The 19,369-nt window shown below is 46.5% G+C and overlaps 8 protein-coding genes across 8 annotated transcripts; 3 read left to right on the top strand and 5 right to left on the bottom strand.

Annotated features, from left to right (window-relative positions):
- Nucleotides 1-98: 98 nt before the first annotated feature.
- PSV08DRAFT_218951 (uncharacterized protein) lies at nucleotides 99-2,368 on the top strand (the record flags this gene model as incomplete). Its single annotated transcript, XM_014219740.1, has 6 exons — nucleotides 99-217; nucleotides 279-368; nucleotides 415-570; nucleotides 634-856; nucleotides 914-1,474; nucleotides 1,528-2,368. 6 exons carry the CDS (start codon nucleotides 99-101, stop codon nucleotides 2,278-2,280), a joined length of 1,902 nt encoding a protein of 633 aa, XP_014075215.1. The 3' UTR covers nucleotides 2,281-2,368.
- Nucleotides 2,369-2,671: 303 nt separating this feature from the next.
- Nucleotides 2,672-2,864, bottom strand: PSV08DRAFT_279948 (uncharacterized protein; the record flags this gene model as incomplete). Its single annotated transcript, XM_066092549.1, has 1 exon — nucleotides 2,672-2,864. A coding segment is annotated over exon 1 (179 nt), but the record flags the coding sequence as incomplete, so codon positions are not given.
- A 1,077-nt stretch (nucleotides 2,865-3,941) lies between these two features.
- Nucleotides 3,942-4,630, top strand: PSV08DRAFT_198219 (acyl-CoA N-acyltransferase). Its single transcript, XM_014219739.2, has one exon. The coding sequence runs from the start codon at nucleotides 4,041-4,043 to the stop codon at nucleotides 4,539-4,541; it is 501 nt and encodes a 166-aa protein (XP_014075214.1). The 5' UTR covers nucleotides 3,942-4,040; the 3' UTR covers nucleotides 4,542-4,630.
- A 483-nt stretch (nucleotides 4,631-5,113) lies between these two features.
- On the top strand, nucleotides 5,114-6,696 carry PSV08DRAFT_198222 (uncharacterized protein). The gene is made up of 2 exons (XM_014219738.2): nucleotides 5,114-5,727; nucleotides 5,789-6,696. The coding sequence occupies exons 1-2, from the start codon at nucleotides 5,128-5,130 to the stop codon at nucleotides 6,599-6,601; spliced, it is 1,413 nt and encodes a 470-aa protein (XP_014075213.1). The 5' UTR covers nucleotides 5,114-5,127; the 3' UTR covers nucleotides 6,602-6,696.
- A 146-nt stretch (nucleotides 6,697-6,842) lies between these two features.
- PSV08DRAFT_279963 (uncharacterized protein) lies at nucleotides 6,843-8,307 on the bottom strand. Its single transcript, XM_014219737.1, has one exon. The coding sequence runs from the start codon at nucleotides 8,250-8,252 to the stop codon at nucleotides 6,930-6,932; it is 1,323 nt and encodes a 440-aa protein (XP_014075212.1). The 5' UTR covers nucleotides 8,253-8,307; the 3' UTR covers nucleotides 6,843-6,929.
- A 2,238-nt stretch (nucleotides 8,308-10,545) lies between these two features.
- PSV08DRAFT_245310 (Alpha/Beta hydrolase protein) lies at nucleotides 10,546-12,218 on the bottom strand (the record flags this gene model as incomplete). Its single annotated transcript, XM_014219736.1, has 4 exons — nucleotides 10,546-11,657; nucleotides 11,712-11,908; nucleotides 11,960-11,964; nucleotides 12,042-12,218. 4 exons carry the CDS (start codon nucleotides 12,216-12,218, stop codon nucleotides 10,546-10,548), a joined length of 1,491 nt encoding a protein of 496 aa, XP_014075211.1.
- A 1,941-nt stretch (nucleotides 12,219-14,159) lies between these two features.
- Nucleotides 14,160-14,674, bottom strand: PSV08DRAFT_245311 (cytochrome P450; the record flags this gene model as incomplete). The annotated part of the gene is made up of 2 exons (XM_014219734.1): nucleotides 14,160-14,346; nucleotides 14,400-14,674. 2 exons carry the CDS (start codon nucleotides 14,672-14,674, stop codon nucleotides 14,160-14,162), a joined length of 462 nt encoding a protein of 153 aa, XP_014075209.1.
- Nucleotides 14,675-16,515: 1,841 nt separating this feature from the next.
- On the bottom strand, nucleotides 16,516-19,161 carry PSV08DRAFT_386974 (uncharacterized protein; the record flags this gene model as incomplete). The annotated part of the gene is made up of 5 exons (XM_014219733.1): nucleotides 16,516-17,560; nucleotides 17,616-17,740; nucleotides 17,797-17,931; nucleotides 17,984-18,682; nucleotides 18,736-19,161. The coding sequence occupies 5 exons, from the start codon at nucleotides 19,159-19,161 to the stop codon at nucleotides 16,516-16,518; spliced, it is 2,430 nt and encodes an 809-aa protein (XP_014075208.1).
- Between the last annotated feature and the right edge of the window lie 208 nt (nucleotides 19,162-19,369).

Here is a 19,369-nt window from a genome sequence, read left to right on the forward strand (position 1 = left end):
AGGTCAACTTTTGAGCATTTCACACGTTTTTTTATCACCCTGTATCTTTTCCTTTCCGCTAGAGGGCAGAAGTTCCCATCTCTAGCTTCGTGTCGACAATGATTTTGACTTGGTCTTCTATTGCTGCTCTTGCAGCTAGTGCGATTGCTGTAAACGCGGATAGCGCCGAGTACGATTACGTTATAATCGGTTCAGGGCCTGGCGGAGGATCCCTCGCGTAGGTCACTAAGCTTGTTCAGGAAGTTCTGCTGCATCGTTTGTACTAACCAATCATCAAGTGCTAATCTTGCGACAAGCGGATACTCTGTGTTTCTTATCGAAGCGGGAGGCGACGGCACAACTGCACTTGTTGAGGAAATCCCATCTTTGTAGGTTTACATTCCTAGCTCCCTCACCGTGCTAACAACTGCGAAGGAACTCGATTGCTGCTGAAACTCCTCCTCACTCATGGAGCTTTTTCGTCGAGCATTTTGCGAACGAGACTCAGGCCCGACGTGATCCAAAATATGCGTATCTAAGGAGCAATGGATCGTACTACGTCGGTCTCGAGCCTCCAGCAGATTCAACTCCGTACGTATACCTCATTTCCCACGAATCTCCTTCATGTGTGACTAACGCGCCATGAAATTGTAGCATGGGTATTCTCTACCCTCGGGGTGCTACACTCGGTGGTAGCTCGCAAGTCAATGCGATGAACTTCGCATGGGCACCCGATAACGAGTGGGATTACATCGCTAACCTCACCGGAGACAAGACTTGGGGACATGAGTACATGCGGAAGCATCTAATCGAGCTTGAGAACTGTACGTATGTTCCGCACGGTACTCCTGGACATGGCTTCGATGGTCCTGTTGTGGTAAGTCTTGTGCTGTCCAGGCTGGCAATCTTTGCTGACGCGTAGTGAAACATCTAGTCCAGCATGATGGATCCATTGGTCACAACTGGAATCACATCGGAAAATGTGGCTCTTCTGGTGTCTTCTATTATTCGTGAGACTGAAGGCATCGAACCGGAAAACGTGGAGCACTTGGCCGAATTGCTTGTCCGTGATATCAACAGAATCGATGCAGACCGCTACGCGAGTAATCTGACGTTTTTGCTCCCGCTAGCCATCGATCCTACTAGCGGCAGCAGGAGTAGCATTGGGAAACATCTCAACAATGTGGTCGAAGCCGGATACCCCTTAACGATCAGTCTGCATTCCCTGGCATCAAGAGTTCTTTTCGAGGACTGTGATGGGAAACCACAAGCTTCTGGCGTAGAGTACATGGTTGGAGAGGGATTGTACTCAGCGGACCGCAGGTACAATCCATCGCAGCAAGCGAATGATGTCCGGACCGTTCGCGCAAGGAAGGAGGTTATTGTATCAGGAGGCACTTTCAACACTCCTCAGATCCTGAAACTCAGCGGAATTGGACCGCGCGAGGAACTAGAAGAGCACGGAATACCAGTCGTTGTCGACTTACCGGCAGTGGTAAGTCTCGAATGCATGTACGGTTGCTGATAACTTGGCTTACGATCCTACAGGGCAACTTCATGCAAGACAATTACGAAACACCTGTGCACATAAGAGCCGATGTTCCGTGGCAAGAGGCTGCGAACGTCTCTTGCACCAGGACCTTCAACGAATCGGATCCATGCTTTGTTGCATGGAGCACAAATGGGACTGGTCCTTACTCGTTGTCCGGCGGTACTTTCTTCCTTACTTGGCGAAGTAGCTTTAGCTGGGACGATGATGCCGATATCTTCTTCCTCAGCGCAGCTGGCTGGGGTAATTCCGGTTTCTATCCCGGCTTTTCTGAAAGAGAGCCAATCCCGGATATGTGGGGAAGTTCTTTAGTAAAGATGCAGACTGCCAACCCTTCCGGCACTGTGCGTCTTCAGTCCAAGGATCCACGACAAGCTCCAAAGATTAACTTCAACTTCTTTGCCGAGAATGCTGAAACGGATTTGCAAGCTTTGGCTGAGGGCGTCGATCTTCTGTTGCGTGCCCACGACGATATTGGAGTGCCACATACGGTTATTTCGCCGAACCCAGAAGTTGAAATGCATCAAGCCCTCATGGATGAAGCATTCAGTCACCACGCTTCAAGCAGTTGTCGCATGGGCCCAGCCGGGGACCACAAATCTTGCGTCGACTCCAAATTCCGAGTACACGGTGTTGAAAATCTTCGTGTAGTTGACGCTTCGGTATTTCCACGCGTACCAGGTGCTATGCCAAATGGACCAACTTTCACGATCTCCCGTAAAGCTTACGAAACTATCTTGGAGGATTGCTAGAGTGCTTATAATGAAGTTGATTTGAAGTATCTTTGGGTTTCAAAGAGTACGTTTGGAGTGTTACAGGTATAGGATGCATCTTCTCAAAATATCTTGAACTAAAGTTTACTCGCACAGCTTGGTTCTTTCAGGAACATCTCTCGGATGATAATCGTAGCTTGGTTGTGTGGTTCATGACATTAAAGATTTGACGGATATAGAATTCATTGATGGATTGTAAGGATTTTATTTGACTTGGGTCTGGCTCGGAAAATTGCATAGATACATCCAGTTCCTTAAGCGTTAATCAGATCCCTAGACCTCACAGGAGCATTTGCAATAGCTCTTGAACAGGCCACAGCCAGCCCCATCAATAGATGAACCAATGCTGCCTTTGCACTTATGTCCTGCCGCCTCAGCCTTGCAAGCAGCATTGCAACGGCCACTCCAGTTGGTGAGACATCCACCACTTGCATTCCATCTAGCAATTGCTCTAGCCTCGATTGATTTGGCTTCCACGCCATCAGAAGTCGGAAGTGCCGATGCAGTGGCAGTGATGGTTGCGAGAAGACTGAGAATGAACTTTGGATGCATTGTAACGGCGAATGAAAGCTGATATCATGGGTTAGATATAACATTTGAAAAATGGAGAGACGTTCTGTCTAGGAAGCGTACTTTTGAGATGCTTGTGATGCTGCAGTCGACTTTCGAAGTTGCCCGAGTTGATGCCACAAGAACATGGGAAAGCAATGTCTTTATATATTCACTTGGAAACTTTTCACTATACCGGATTCAAGTAATGCGAACAAGTTCGTGAAGGTATCTTCAAATCGAATCCGAGCAATGCGAAAAAAAATCATGGAGGCACCTCAAAATAGAATGCTTCTCCGCCATGAAGTTGGGATGTTTGCGACTACACATGCATTTGGCCCCATCCACTTGCTGTCTTTGGATTGAAAATCTCGTAACTTATTAACCGTGAACTCATTTTTACCCCTGATCTAGACCAAACGACAGGCCAGACCCGAAGATTGATTAAAGTGGCGGACGCACAGCCGTAATTAGCGGCGGGGTATACTTGTGTACGCATTCTCTGGTCACGATTGAGTTCAGCTGGAGGCAGCCACACTTCCGATCTGGCTTAGTGCGGTCCCTGTTCCCCACAACCGTGCTCGACTCCGCTCAAGGGTCTTCAGCTTCACCCTCACCAGCCTCGCAGAATAGTCGCACGTGATACGTTTACTTTGTCGGATTGGGTTGAAGTTGTAGCAGTTCCCTTTGCGCTGCTGGCCTTTAGATTTCGAAGAGCCTCTTTGAAGTATGCACTAAAGTAAAATAGTCTTTACTGTTCGAGAGGATAAGTTTCTAAAAGTCCGGTTTTTCGCCCTCAGTGCCCTTGGCCAGACACTTATCTGCTCGAGTCGGGGAATGTTCAAAGTGATCTAGCACCTCTTCCAAGACATTTTATCGTGTCATATCTTTTATTGCTGCTCCGAAGGCTGGATAATCTAGAGTAAACCGGAGGAGCGCAAGCCTCTTGAGGTTAGAAAAGATGGCAGTTTTTAAGACAACTGTTTGCATAACTACGTCCACAGTCCCAACCGAATCCTGCTTTTTACTTTTCCGGTGTGGTCTTCCCTTTTCCGGTTCAGGATCCACTTTGCTCATCCATATAGCACAGATCACATGAGCTTGATGACTCACTCGGCAGTAAAAATAGGCTTTGTGATTTCAATTGCAATAGGCACTGAGCGACATTACATCCCTTTGGCATAGCTAGCATGTCGCAAGCAGACGAAATTGCTGTTCTTTTTCAATCTTGGGACCATCCTGACAGTATCCACCTCCGCTCTAAACAGCGTGCCGAAATACTTTCCCTTGCCGGCGATGATCCAGGCACTCCTCCAACCGCGTCTAACGTGCCAATATTTGTTGTCGCGTATCTATCTGGTATCCCAGTTGGATGCGGTGGCCTTCGGCCATTGCAAGATTTATCCGGGCTGGGGCACGACAATGCTGCTGAAATCAAAAGGATGTTTGTCGATCCAGCACATCGAGGAGCCATAGGCAGCGGCACATCAATCGCGCATCGGATACTTAGGGAGCTCGAATCAGAAGCGAGAGGAAGAGGATGGTCTGTGTTGGTATTGGAGACTGGAGACTTGTTGGTAGGAGCTAGAAGGTTCTACGAGAAGTGCGGGTTTGTCCCCAGAGGGAAGTTCGGGAGCTACATTGATGCACCACATAGCGTGTTCTACGAGAAGTCGCTTGGGGAGGTGTAGGTGTCTTACCTGCGTTCATTAACCAAAGCGCCAACATTACTACGAAGTATTGTCAGTCATTGCCTCAACACCATGTGTCACGTGATGATGTCACGACGTGTATACCCGGAGGGAGGTATCTTCCGCTGCTCCTTATCTTCTCGTCTCACGATACCAGGATTATCTGTTATCAAATGACTACTTTCTTGCCTGAAAAATTGCCGTATCAGTGCAAGGCTGAGACAGGGACTGCCAAGATTGCTTGTTTCGCTAACCTGACTGGGGCATTTCTTGTCATTTTGGGGCTCTGAGCCCGCTGCTGCCTAATGCCCCGCAGTCCCCGCGATTCTGTACTGAGAGCTCTGTTCACTACATTTCCCGGACTTTCCCTAGTCAATTGATTGTTGCCAGCCGCCAACTACGAGTATATTCTTGAGGAGAAATGAAAGAACAGGGTCGAGCTACTCGACAGACGCATCTTGGGCTATCTGCAAAGAGGGACCTTACTATCATCGATCTTACACTTTCAGATACAGTGCTGAAGCCTTCTTCCGAAAGCCCTTCTTCCGAAAGCCCCTCTCCCTGCCATCCCTTTGCAACTGGTCCTATGAGTATATTCAAGCTTCCCCAAGAGCTTCTAGTTTCTATCATTGAGCTTGCCGTTTTTGAACTTGACAGTTCACAAGGATGCTCCGACTGCAGCTTCCGGCCTAATGCCAAATGCGCCAAAGCACTGTCACGTGTATGTTGGCGGATAAGCCGCATCGCCCAACCATTGCTTTTCCACACTATATCATTTGATGGCACACCGTCGATAGTGCCGCCCAAAAAAAGCGCCATTCGGTTGCATCTTGCGTTACGGCAGAATCCCTCCCTTGGCCGTCATTGTAGGCGTTTTTCCCTTGGCGTTGCAGACTATCGTCAAAGGCCAACGGACTGGTCGATTGCAAAGGATCTTGCAAAATGGCTAACCAGGGTGCGATGTTTCGAGTGTTATGGAGGATTCGAGACATCAAACCAGAAGACATGGGACTTAATCCAAAAGATGATGCAAAAGTTGGAAAGTTTGCAGCATTGGAAGCTGAGTAGAGAGGGTTGGGGGCTTCATCTTCAGCCTATTCTAAATGCCTCAATCCCGAAGCTTCGAATCTTGGATCTTCATGGAATTTCCAAGTGTAAAGAATCTTCTCTGTTACTAGACCCGAAGGTATCTATGGAGATCCTTAGAGGCAATATCAGGCGTATTAAGATACTAATTTATGGCCTAGTTGTTTCGTAGCGCATCCTTCACGTCACTCAATATATCAGACTACGAGGAAACACCGCAATCTACTGCAATGCTCATTCAATGGCCAGCCCAGCTTGAACACTTCAAGTTCGGTAGCTTTTACAACAACTCCTCGATGATGAACTATCCCATGTTCCAAGCGTGGCTTTCATCTCACAGCGAGTCCCTCAAAAGCATTGATATCGGCTATCTCTCTCGCAATGGCGGTGAAAATAAGCACATCTTTGATGCAACAATCTTCCATAATCTTGAATCTCTGACTATATCTCGATGGCAGATGGGCTTTCCAGGTGACCTGAAACCATTCACTGTGGAAACTGCGAAGTTTCTGGGACCAAATGTTAAGCTCTTCGGATGGTCTTTTAGCATTCACGATCAGCATAGCGAGTCTTGGAATGACTTTGGGGAAAAAGAAGAAGAGTGGATAGAACAACTTGGGAGGCATGCTATTGTTCGCAAGGCCGCACTCAAGACTGTCAAGATCAACTTTCATCCTGAAGACCATGAAGGGATGGAGAGTGACGTATATCCGTGGGACCGCATGGACAACGTTCGAGATCATCTTCTCAGACCGAACGGCATGGATCTTATCTATTCTACACCCTCCTTACCAAAAGAGGATTGGCTGAACAGGCTAGCGAAGGTCTCAAGCCCGTTCTTTCCGACTATGGTCGAATACAGGGAGGAGTCGGAGTCAGAGGTTGAGCCTTGGGGTATCACACCACCTGGTGTTCACGGAAGAGATATTAGAGATTATTTCACCTTGTCGTTGGAGGTCAACTCTGATCCATAAGCATAACAACCTCTACCTTAATGTGGCGTTTGTTGCTGTACCGCTAAAAGGCTAAGATTTCGCATCTTCAAGTTTCTTATGGAATGATTCAAAGTGTAAAGAATTATCAAAACATCGTCTCTTCATGATTAAGCTATTTCAATTGGCTAGAACAGTCATAAATAGGCCTGTACAGAGAAACTGAAGCGGCTACTCTCTTTTCATAATCATTCCCAGTATGAAAAATTGAAACATTCTGAATATATCATCCACGTGTAACATTAATATAGCTAGCGGAAGTCATAAGGATTTATTGGAACCGCTATAATGGAATTTCGATTCCTCAGGTCTACTGCTCTTCCTGGTCGCACGTATTATTTCTAGAATCTGATTTGCAGACTATCTTTACTCGCTTGCCGTCAAGAAACCTCTCTAAACGTAGTGGCCCATCGTACAGTTCCCCCCAGTCACCAGCCTTGAACGTTATTTCTTTGAGCTCAGCACCAACTTTGTTGAAGCGTAGGTATGCAAACATCTCCTGCACAGTGGTGGAATTCAACAATGGCGATGCGTACCTCTTTTCTCCCTGACAATGTCCCGTCTTCCAGTTCTCATGTTTCCATTCTCGATACGCATTGCCACAACTGTAACAATTACTGAGATACTGCCCGTATAGTTCGCAGTCAGACTGTAATCGGAAGTACAATTCCATAGATGTGAGTGACGGTATACTGGCCAAGGTTTCGAGTTCTTTCAATGGCCATGTACCGTTGACGCGCGGCATATTGAGGCTGATGTGCTGCAGCTGCGGTGCAAGCTCTCCGATCGTGGATATGTTCACGTGCTGCGGCCAGTCTGAGCATGAGGCCTCATTGCATCTGTACTCGACACTCCGCAAACTCTTGCCCTGGAGTTGAAGGATATGTTCGAGCTGCCCTTTCTTTGTCCGACCAACCCACTTGAGATTCTTCAGAGTGTGCTCTTTCAAGCCACGTATAAATGCCAAAGAGGTCAAGTTTAAGCTTTTCAGTGATATAAGCAGTTGTGGTAGCTTTGAGGAGGCTTCCGCCATCTCGCTTCGCCTGGTGTTGATGCTTAATTCCTTCAGCTGACTCCAGTCCATAGCTTCGATCCACATGTCGAGATTCGTCTTACTTTCCCCACTGCGTGCTCTTTCCTCTTCAACCCTTGCGTTTTTTTCATCAATATACTCATTTGGGTTCCAATGCGCTTCGTAGTCATCCCATTCGTCGCCATAAAGCTTCAGATCTGCAGGCTCTTCCTGTTCTTCTTTTCTCTCCCACAGACCCCCGAAAGAGTACCCGTCCAAAATTAAGCGCTCGAGCGGTGGGTACTTCTGCCCTTCCCCCAAAAGCTTGATAGGTAGGTTCCAGCGATCGACTTCCGGGCCTGTGCATCCTCCTACTTCGAACCCGATGTCCAGTGTTTTCACGCCGTAGCAATGGACTAAGGCATTGTGAATAACTGTGGTGTTCGGAAAGCGACAAGGAGGCCAATCAGGTTCGATCTCGCACCAATCGCCACCTGAAGTGCCGATGTATGTGGTGATCGATGTTGGGCACGGGGATCCAGGCATCCATACGGAATCGTTCATGTTGTTGGTGCTATGCGCAATCGCAGCGAGTCCAAGCAGATAATATGCAATCGCCATGTCGGGGGATATCCAAGTCGAAGTTGTCAGACATTCATCAAAATTCACATGGTGTGAAGTCTGACAATCGCCCTCGACAACTTATGTAGCCTTAAAAATTTGCTAGCGTTTTACTAGAAGCGGAACTTGTCGAAATCGAATACGAACGGCACTGATTCCTACTACTGTAGTTTGTGGATGCCTGGAGCTAAGTACACGTTGCAGATCGATAGCCCGAATCGTTGTTAGGCATGCCGCATCGTGTGGGTCCAGAACACTAGTTTTGTTTTTTGACATGTGTCATTCCGCATCTCGAACCCGATGATGATGTTAGCAAGGGAATTTTGCAGAATGTCAGGTCGTAATTCGTGTGATCTAAGCAGGGTCCAGTCTGGCATGGAACCACTGCTAACAGCTCCATGCCACCCATGAACGGTAAACGTTCTTACCGTCTTTCATCTTCATTTCTCTCCTCCGCGTCATCGGTCGCTCGTGCACTTCATAAGACTGATTTTCCTATCCTTCAATCCTCTTATACTCTTCTCATAGCTACTCATCGGTGAGCTCGATTACTAGCTGGCGCCATCGGCCGTAGTTCTGCTTGTAATCATCCTTAGCCCAAAGATTATCATGGTAGAGAACATCTTTCGCTTTAACAGGCGGATTTACCGTCTTAGATAGTAAAGCCACCATTACCCTTTGTAAGACATGATAGAGCTTCCAAGCACTCCGACGTCCAGTCTTCCGTCAGCAGCGTAACGTTTCGCATCTCTGTCCTGCTTGTTGTATTGCAATAAGTTCAAGACACCTTCAGCGGTAGTGCGGTTGATATAAAGTAGCTAATGTCTTGCAGTAGCGTTGCAGCTCTCAAAATCGTCATATTCCGGAAACCACATGCGATTTGGCACATACCTAGAATCTTTTCTTTTGCGTGGTAGTCGTTTCACATTCGGGAAAACAGATCAGCAGTTTGCAAGTCTGGACTGCTGGCCAAAACTCTCAAGTTGTTAACTGGCAAAGATCCTTTCTGAGGTATGTTAATGCTGTTGTGCTCGAAATTTGGGCCAAGAGCTGGAAGGGTATGGGAACTCGGGGCATATGGCTTCGTCAGAGCAGTACTCTAATTTTCGGGGTTATCAGCTTTGGTACTCGAGTAAAATTCTTAGTTCACCCTTCTCTATCTCTCCAATCCATCTCAGCTGCGTTAGAATGTTGTTGTCCAGCGCTTCCAGCAAGTCTAAGTTTGTGATATCCAGGCTCTTTAGTCAGCTACTTCCAGCCAGTTTCGTACCAAGACGCACTCGATATTATGTGGCGAGTTGATGCTGAGCTTTTCAAACTGTTCCCAATCCATAAATTGACACCAAGACGCTAAGCTGGTATGAGTCGTCTGGTGTGTTCTTTCGTCTCGGGTTTTGTACGATGACGCAATGCTTGTGTATGGCACATTTATCATAGATGTCTACATTCATCCCCTTGATTTCAGATCATGTTGAGGCTCTTTAGCTAAAGGTCCAGCGAAACGATATCCGTCGAGTACTAAACTTTTCAAAACTGGGGGCTTTGCCTCGTTGATGATCAGCAGCGTGTGATTGAACAGCCCAACGTGGTTATGCTTGCAATATCTATCAGCGAGATATGAGTTGAGTTCTCCAACTCCTTGGCGATGAAACAGAGTAAACTGAATGGTGCTGAAGTTGTTGAAGCGGCATGATTTTGGGCAGATGGGCAGGGAAGATAAGCGTAGTTGCTCGCGACCACGGATCCGAGATCGATCAGACTGGGTGATCATATTCGGTATAGCTCGCGAGAGCTCTATTCGAAGCTCGTTGTAAAAGCGTTGAGAAGTTGTTGGGGTCTTTCCACGGTGTTGAACGTACCAGAGTTGAGATCGAGGTGAGTAAGCCCAATAGAAAGCAAGCTGCATGACGGTTGAAATTGTAGGGACCAGCTGGCTACAGCCACTGTTTTTGAAGATATGTAGATAAATTCTAGTATCGCATACGATACACGTGTCCTCATTCACACATGATTCTTATCGGATGCATCGTGCTGTGACAAATGCTGTTGCTTAACTGGTTGGTGACCTGATGCGTGGTGCAAATTGTGTATTCGGTGAGATACAGGTCTTGTGGTATTAGATCCATCAACATATCCTTCCATGCCGCGACAATGCAGACTACTCTACCATAACGATCGTTCAATCAGTTAATTTCCGCGGCGCTGTTGTCTATTCGGTCGCTTAGAGCTTAAGGAAGTATTTGCAAAATATCAAGGAAGACGTTATAAGTATGTATCCCTAAGAAAAAGGTCTTCATTCGACAGATAAAGCCCCCATGGTTATTAATGGGCACGTCTTGTCATACTTCTCTGCCTTGGTAAAGCTAAGTCGCGGGGTATTGTTAACAGCGATCTCAGCCCATGTCTCAGTCGTTGGGTTGAATCGTGGCCAGCGCAAGTTGTCGATCAGACCATTGTCAGGGTCTGCAGTGAATTCAGCTACTGCTTTTTGAAAAAGCTTAACGGTATCTTTCTGAGCCTTTGTCTCAGGGAGTCCACTAGTCTCCTCTGAGCCTCCAAGAATCATGTGCAGCTCAGAACCGTGGTAAGCACCGCTAGCTGGGTAGAGGCGGGTGTTGTCCCAGTCGCCGTAGTATCGGTAAACAAAGGTTGCAATGCTGTTATTGACAAGCTTTTTAGCTTCGTACGATACAGGGCAGACAAAAGATTCTAATAAAAATTGAGAGGCCTGTGCCTCTGTGATGTTACGTCCAGCTGCAAATGCCGGAATTACGTAGTATCCTTGCTCATTGTTATTGTGACCGAGAAAATAGGGTAACCGGGCAAAGCGACCGGCTTTGGCAAGTGCCTTGTAATCGCTGAATACGAGTTCCTCATCGATAACGGGGTAGAAAGGTGGTGTAGACCGTACTGGACTTCCTCCTGAGCTCACTGGGATCTTGGCTGCAGCCAAGGAAATTGTTTCCCATGGTAACCCACGCATGCAAGCGAGAGTATCACTTAAAGAACCGCAACCGACGGCATTGGTGAGGTTGTTCCAGTTGTCTCTCTGCTTTTGGAGATTGTTCAAAGGGAAACTGAACACGGTTCCGGAAGTAGACATGAGGCCGTGGACAATCGGGTTCTGCTCATACGCATATGACCACCAGTTCACTGAAACACCACCCGAAGATTGTCCAGCAATAACCATGTGATTAGGGTTCCCTCCGAATGCTCTGATATTCTCTTGAAGCCATTCAACTGCAAGACGCTGATCTCGCAAGCCAAGATTTGTACCAGCATCTGGTGCACCAGGGAAACCAAACACGTTCAAACGGTAGTTGACTGAGACTACAATTATATCCTCTGCATTGGCCAGATGCTGACCGTTGGCAAAGGGCGTGTTCGATCCACCTCCAGCAAAACCTACTTAAGGTCAGTGAGGAATGACTACATGTCATGATGAAGATTGAAACCCACGTCCTCCGTGAAAAAGGATCCAAACCGGTTTATCCGAGTTCATGGACTTCATCGATGGTTTTGTCCAAATGTTCAATGTTAGGCAGTCCTCGCTTCGCTGTGTACCAGCGGCACTTGTAAAGTAGTTCAGAATTCGAAGGGCCTGGGTAGTGAAGCTTGGAAACTTGGGCTGGGTCGCAGCTTGTTGCGGGCAGTCACTGGGAATGGTTAGACAAGGTTTTAACTTTTGTGTATCAATGACTCTTTACAATCCCTGTGCGACAAATTAGTTACAAAAATTCACCAATATCATCTCATGTAAGTAGAAATTGATATTGGGCTAATACATACATAGTTCATTGCTATGTAAGGATATTTCAAATCATATTTCTTGGGTGCAGCAAATCGTAGGTCGCCCAACGGCGGCTGGGCATAAGGAATTCCTAAATACTCCCAAACATCGTTAGCATTCAGTGCGCGGTGGCCAGTGATAGCTCCATTCTGTGTTTGAACAGTCTCATAGGACATTGCTGGTGTATTGTTCATTAGCGCGAATGCACAAGCGCATAGAGCAGCTGTGAAAAGACGATTCATCTTGCAAACTGTGAACTTTTTTCCTTAGGCAGAAGTGCATTGGTGTGACATGTTCACAAGTGTGCGGCCTGCATTACTCATGCTTGAACATCCCTTGTTTTTATTCCTGCCACCACGGCAAAAGATCCAGTTTTGGAAGCGGAGGTATGCCATGTTAAACAAGGTCGGTGGGGAGCTCATGCAGCCCCCTAGCCACATGACCAGCCCCCACCAGTAGGATCAATATTCCCAAATTTCTTCTATAATTACTATTGAGTCCATTATTATATTCTGGTTTTGACATGCTAATTTCTATTTGGAGCTTCATGGCAAGCTCGCTACGAGATGTAAACGGTCAAAAGTCTTTTTATATTTTCGGTATTATTACTAGTCTTTGCACTTTTATTCTATTATGATATCTAAAAGCTCTTTCCATATTTTCTTTGCGTGTTTTTTGACCACACATTATATAGATAAGATAGAAGATTAAGAAAAGATGTGTTGTTACTGAACGTTACGTTGTCATAGCCTAGCCTTTGTACTATACGTTTATTTTCCTAATTGTAGTCCCTGTAAGGGCTTGCGCTCCTGGGAGAAATCGCAAGGTATACAATAGAGTGTATTCGATAGAGAGCTAAGCTTCTAAGCTACGTAGCTGTCTACATATAAGCTAGTTGCCTAAATAATAATTAGGCTAGTAAGGTTTAGAAGTATGGAGTAGCTCTATAGTCTTTATAGTTGTCGTCTAAACGTAGTTTAGGTGATAGGTAGAGAGTCTAGGTAGCTAAGATTTTATGAAGGAGCTATTCTAAAGGGCGTTCAGCCCGTTAAATCATCCAGTAAATTATCTTCATTAAGTTGATTCAATGATCATTCGTAGAATAGTTTTTAAAATGCTGAAGGCATTTCTCAACACTATAATACTTTTAAGAAATATGTTGAAATTAACTTAGTTAATGTTAAATATAGCTTTAATAGAAGCTTGGTGCCGTTCTAGGAATTATCTATACTTCAATACTTGTCACGGAGCTAGGCTCTGTTCTACCTGCGAGGACGCGGCAAGCTTAAGTATCAGCCATGCGAGCAATAAGCTAAGCTTGCTGTCTTGTGCCCGCCTTTTTGGCTGACTGGTTGGTACGTGTGGCTGCGTGCGTGGCTCTCTTAGGAGCCCGCCTGACAATACTTGTCTGAAGTTGTCTTCCTCTTTCTCATGTTCGTAGCTTATATTTACCAAGGGATAAGGAATTAATACTTATTCTTAACTTAGTTCTATTAAGAATTGAAGATAGAGATTATTGGAACCAGGTGCTACATGCGGGGTTGTTGGGCGCAGCTTACTATCAAATCATACACATATGATACGCTACTACATCTTCCTTTAACTACGAGGTAAGATACGGAAGTTGTAGTGCGGTCACACGAACCAATTGCAGTACAGCTCCCATGGCTTGTCCGTATCGAACATGAGGTCATAATTGCTAACTATCGATGGACTTACCTTATTCAGCTCCAACAGACTGATATTCTTGTCCAGACAGATTCGTGAGCCGCCCCCAAACTGAAACCGATATGTAAGCGACCGCCTCGCCCAGTTTTAACTAACGTTTAGGCCGGAACTGACGATGATCTTCGCCACACAGCCTGTCGTTGTAATGCAGTACCCATGCACTCACTCGAACTTGCGTTTGCAGAGTCTAGTCAGTGCCTTGTAAGGCCTGCTTGCTATGTATACTCACTCCTTGTGGAAAATGGCGGCCAGCGAGCTCAGCCCCTCCCTCTGGTACCATACGTCGAAGAATATATCCTACAGCGGAATGAATCCTCAGTACTTCCTTGATAACAGCTTGCAAGTAGGGCAGAGTCTAGGCTTTTTCGAAGCTGACCGAGCCCGATGTCTTAACTCGGGTAACCCTTTGTAGGTGTATCAAGATCTTGATCAAGAAATCGTTCTGGGTCCTCGTAATCCAGGTGAGATATCACCCAACTGTTGAAGGTCACCGCAGTTCCCGCACGAAAAGTAAAGCTTTCGAAAGTGTCGTCCTTTATGAGGGCATGAGAGAGACCAGTCGCAGAAAATGCGGGCCTATGCTTGTATCAGTCAAATGTTTACTGGTTCAATGATCATGAGGAACGCACTTCCACCTCAGACTCTCCTTAATGGCGGCTTTGGCCAAAGGAAGACTGTCCATATCACTGAATTCTGGAAGACGTTTTGCCTGCGATCCGCACACGGAATCTAGCTGCTTTTGCGTTCGTTCTACCCATTCAGGGAAAGCCCTCGCCCCAGCGAGAGCCATTGATATCGAGATACGTGTTGTATCGGATCCTGCCTCTATAAGAAACCCAGATATGAAATAATACTCTTCTTCTGTGAACTCGCTGTTCTGGTTCTTGTCCATCAAATCAGTCATGAAACACGATTTTTGGGTTCCTAGTTGTCGTTGCTCAAGCAAATCATCTAATATCGTCTTGTGTACACTGCGATAGCCAGGTGTATTAGTAATTCAGTTACCCTTGTAACACAGTCAATGGAACACACCTTCTCGTTCACTCGAAAACAACATCTCCCCACCATCGCCACGGCTGTCAACTCTTCGGAAGTGGCACCTTGAGAAGCCAAGGAAGGTTGTCTACGAGACATCGTCCCGGTGCCAAGTATGCGCCAAAATCTTCTAAGCATTCCGACACATCCCGAAGCTGAGCATCACCCAGGTCTGACCGTTTCCCATAAGTAACACTCAAGATGATTGAGCTGCCGTATCGCCCGTTGGCCTCCCACCATCTTTCAGGTTTCTGCAAATAATGGAAAAGCAATGCCCGTGATTCAGTATCCTGGAATGGCTCGAATAATATTGATTTTGTGTTAGCGAGAGTTTGGTGCATAGCCTTTTTCTGTTTGCGCTAATCCGACCCGTACGGCATAATCACCGGGCGCTGACCAGCGGAACATAGCTCATTGGCCATTGGAAGTTTTGACGATCGGAATACAGGGCAGCTCTCTTTTCAAGCAACTCGTTGACCACTCTTCGCGAATTCAAAAAAACCCAAGGGGCACATATTGTAAAAAGGCCACGTTGTTCAAGGAAGGTGGTTTGATCGCCCCAAAAAGGCATACAAGGTACTTGGAAATACCATCGTTGTCCAAATAGAATTGTGAATCTAGCTAGTATTGTGGAAAAGCTACGCATTGGTATACTACACGACAAAGCTTTGATTGAACGCAAAGGGCATGAGTTAGTAGTTCGGCTTGCCGAAAGCGGGGTCAGCTGTGAACACAAGTTGCCCCATGTTCTTTCAAAGGGCATGAGTTAGTTCGGCTTGCCGAAACCGGGGCCAGCTGTGAACACGAGTTTCCCCATGTTCTTTAGTATGAAAATGGTTTAATAGGTATTGAATCGAGGGTAGAAGTGAGGGGAACGCAGTTGAGTAGCTGGGATACGGCATGCCGACTTAAATCCTATAAATATGATGATAAGTACCAGTGCACTTCAGCATACAAAAACCCTACCTCACACATCATCTCGAGTCTTCTATCAGATACAAAGCTGAAAGAACCAATACTATACATACTATACAGCCTCTCAATTAGCCCAAATTGGCAAGAGCGTTCATCTCACTACAGGAAGATTTCCCATGACAAGCTTGGCAACACCCATCCCCCCCCTCCTCCCTACCAAACAAAAGAATGTCTAAAGAGCAGGATAAGCAGCTTGAAGGTAAGGTGGCTGTAGTAAGCGGTTCTTCTACAGGCATCGGAGCTGCCATCGCACAAGAGTTGGCGCAAAGTGGGGCATCAGTGATTATGAACTATCCTCGTCCGGCAGAAAGGCAGGCAGCTCAGAGTGTTCTGGATTCACTGCCAAACCAGAAAAAAGGCATCGTCGTGGAGGCAGATCTTGCGACGGTTGATGGGGCCTAGTTGCTCATTGATTCGACGATAAAGACGTATGAAAAAGTAGACATTCTAGTGAACAGTGCTGGAATTGTCCGTCTTACTTGTATGAAAGACGAAAGCTTGGAAACCATACTTCGTAACTGGGATCAAATGACAACACTCAATGGCCGTGGCATGATAATGAGCTAGAATGGCCGTGACAGCCACCTGAATTCATTCAGAAGCCGGCCAAATATTGTTCCTGAGTACAGATATTTCTACATGGCGTACGGATGGGCTTGATCAACTATGTTCCATGGCTATATAGAGGTCTTTTATAGCCAATTCCCACGTCATCTAAGAGCCACAACCCCATTTTTAGACTCGTTCCAGCGCCTGTAAGACCATTTGGGCAGACTGCAGTATAGGCATATAGCGCCCGATAACCTGTTCATCGAAACAGTCTGTTAACACGTCGAATAGAGCGAGCCTTGGTTCTTGTTGATTCGTTGCGTCAATAGCGAAGAGATTAAGCGCGATACCACTTGACTCAGCTTGATATGATCTTCGTAGAAACGGATTACCAGCATTGTGATTTATCCATTGCTGCGATTCTATGGTCTCAGGCCCATCTAAAAGGATCTGGTGCGTTTTGGTATTACGAAATGTTGTGCTAGATGCTCTTCTTAACTTTGTTGTTGTCCAATAAATCCAGAGGCAAAGAAGAGCCTGATACATTCCAAATACGTGGAAACTTGTTCGCTCAGCGGCAGATATCATCCTACAGGCTCTAATAACCTGGCCAGCATGCCAGATTGCGCGTCTACTTGAGCGAGTTTGCTGCCACTCTCGAAGCTGTAAAAATATTTCAGTGCTCGAGTGTCGCTTAGTATAATTAAGAAGTGTGTCAGAGAGGTGTAATGGTGTACTTGAGAAAAGGATATTGAAATCAAACATGAATGCTACGACAGCTGACGACGAGCGATACGGATCTGCGTTGATGGAGTGACGCAGCTCGCTGTACAAAGAAACCTGACGATTCAGCATCGGTACTTGTGAGTAGTCGTTAAATGACCAACCAAAGTCCCTACGCCCTTGGAAGGCGTGCACTTGACGGTAATCTTCCACAAGCATGGAAAGGAAAGTATAGAGAAGACACAAGTCAACCGCCTTGATGTTGTAGGGTGGAGAGGGTATTTCAAGTGCTGGAATCTTAGCAAAAGCATCTAAAAGATTCATTGTCTTCTTCGGGGATGTCGATTGATGCCTCGCGTAGAGATTCTTCCAAGCGATGGCTGAGTTTGCGGACCAAGATTGAGCATCTCCTGGAAGGGGAGTGTGAACCTCGAACGGGGAAATCTGAGGAGGAATCTTTCGGACAACAGATCGTTGAGTGCATTGAATGAGTTGCTTGAAGGTAGTTCTATAGCTTTGGCATTAGTTGCAGCACTATTAAAAGGGCTGCTTGTAATTCTGACCGCTTCAAGGACTCTTGTTTTGCCCATTCTCTCCAGGCTTTGTCTAGGTCATGCGCGGTGCTGGACATGTCAGTCGCATAGTCTACATATGCATCTTGAGAGAAGCAACCCCAATTTCGGAGAGCCTATAATGCATTAGTAACACAAGATGGGTGATTAATATTCTAAGATGACGTCTTACCGATGCGACGATCTGGGATGAAATATCAGACTGTTCAGATATTCTCTGATCGCCACTCCAAAGACCTACTTCCGAGAGTATTGAAAGCGACTGAATGTAGGAAATATCTCGGTAAAGACGGTTATCATGCTCAGCCTACTCATTTATTAGAAACTAAAACCCTGCTGTTATGACTAATGCACTATACCATTCTTAACATATGATATCGCGAGATATCGTAAAGCCCTAGGCCGAATTTACGAACTGATCGAGTTGGTGATGATGAGGCGCCTGCGACGATGCATGAGATAAGGAGGTAAAGACTGCAACCCGAGATATCGAAGGTTGGAAGATGAACGAAGTCCAAATCCAGGTTTTTCTCACGTGTCAGGAAAACTCTGATGAGTTTGTCTAATGCTTCCACGGGAGGGAATGCCCGAACCGTCGATAAGGCTTGAGACGAAGTAGATCCTTCACTCATCGCAATGATAATCTCGTCTCTTTGTGAACTAGATAGAGTTCCATCGATCACTTTGGGATCAAAGTGACCTAAAGCATCGTTGGTGAGATCTGAGCTGGGAATTGGGATGCACATGGCTGCTTTTGAAGTCGCCAAACAATCCTCTGAGGTCAGCTTCCCACTTCCCAGATTCGTGACATGAGTTTCCAAGGCCTTTTCAAATCTGGCTTTATCCTGATCGAACAGAGACTCTGGCGTTGGCATTGTTGGTGTTGCCATATCGCCGATTTTGATGTTGCCATGGCTATGGCGTAGTCCGAAAGATGAAGCTGGGAGAAGGAACGAAGGATCCAAATCGGCGCTGCATGAAGATGATCTCAGCCAGTCCGTGGCTTCAATGAGTGATGCGTCAAAAGATTGATCCCAAGTCCATGCGTCATCGAACGCCTGCAGTGGATGTCATTCGGCTACTCAGTAACAGTGCGAGACCACTCACTTACTGGCATGGTATGCTCTTCGCCCAGTGTTGGGGGGTTGAAAGTTAGTGCTACGTCTTGGTAGATATTTTCGACAGACACGAGAGCCTTAGCCTTGTTCTTGCTGACGAGATGTTCCCCGTCAGTTCCGTGTTGGGGACGATCATAGGCCTCATGAGCAATCCCATCTCCCGAGGCTTGGCTATCTGCATCATTCACCTCGTTTTCAGGGGAGCTCTTATGATCTTGGCTGAATGAAGTCGAGCGAATGCATGGGACACGGCGTTTGACACAACGACGGCAAGACTGCAAATCATCACAGCGAACTTTGGAAGTTGCACAAGATTGACATGCTTGGGAAGCCCTTGGAGCTTGGCGCGCAAGGCCTCTTTTGCTCAAAGTTCTATTGCCTTCGTCTCGGGTTTGGAGCGAAGAAAATGGCCGCTTCATGTTGCTGCACCGGAGTTAGGACAGAATTCTCGTGGCTGTGCTGTGTAAACAAAAGCGAACAGCTGACCAATGTTCATCGACTAATCCGAGCCATTCGGACTCATGGGCGAGTATTGTGGGGGACGCGACAAGCTGTGTGCAGGAGTAGAAAGAGAAATTTGCGACGGCAAGCCTCGCGTTTCAGCCGCCGGCGGATGAGCATGGGCGT

The sequence above is a fragment of the Bipolaris maydis genome (genome assembly GCF_028858645.1).
Source record: "Bipolaris maydis strain C4 unplaced genomic scaffold PSV08scaffold_3, whole genome shotgun sequence".
Classification (NCBI taxonomy): domain Eukaryota; kingdom Fungi; phylum Ascomycota; class Dothideomycetes; order Pleosporales; family Pleosporaceae; genus Bipolaris; species Bipolaris maydis.

What these genes read in the sequence shown, in the direction of transcription:
- PSV08DRAFT_198219 (XM_014219739.2), top strand. Translation starts at nt 4,041, where the DNA reads ATGTCGCAAGCAGACGAAATTGCTGTTCTTTTTCAATCTTGGGACCAT.
- PSV08DRAFT_279963 (XM_014219737.1), bottom strand. Translation starts at nt 8,252, where the DNA reads ATGGCGATTGCATATTATCTGCTTGGACTCGCTGCGATTGCGCATAGC.
- PSV08DRAFT_198222 (XM_014219738.2), top strand. Translation starts at nt 5,128, where the DNA reads ATGAGTATATTCAAGCTTCCCCAAGAGCTTCTAGTTTCTATCATTGAG. An exon ending in CTCTGTTACTAGACCCGAAG is followed by an intron (nt 5,728 to 5,788) that starts GTATCTATGGAG and finishes TTTATGGCCTAG; the next exon opens with TTGTTTCGTAGCGCATCCTT.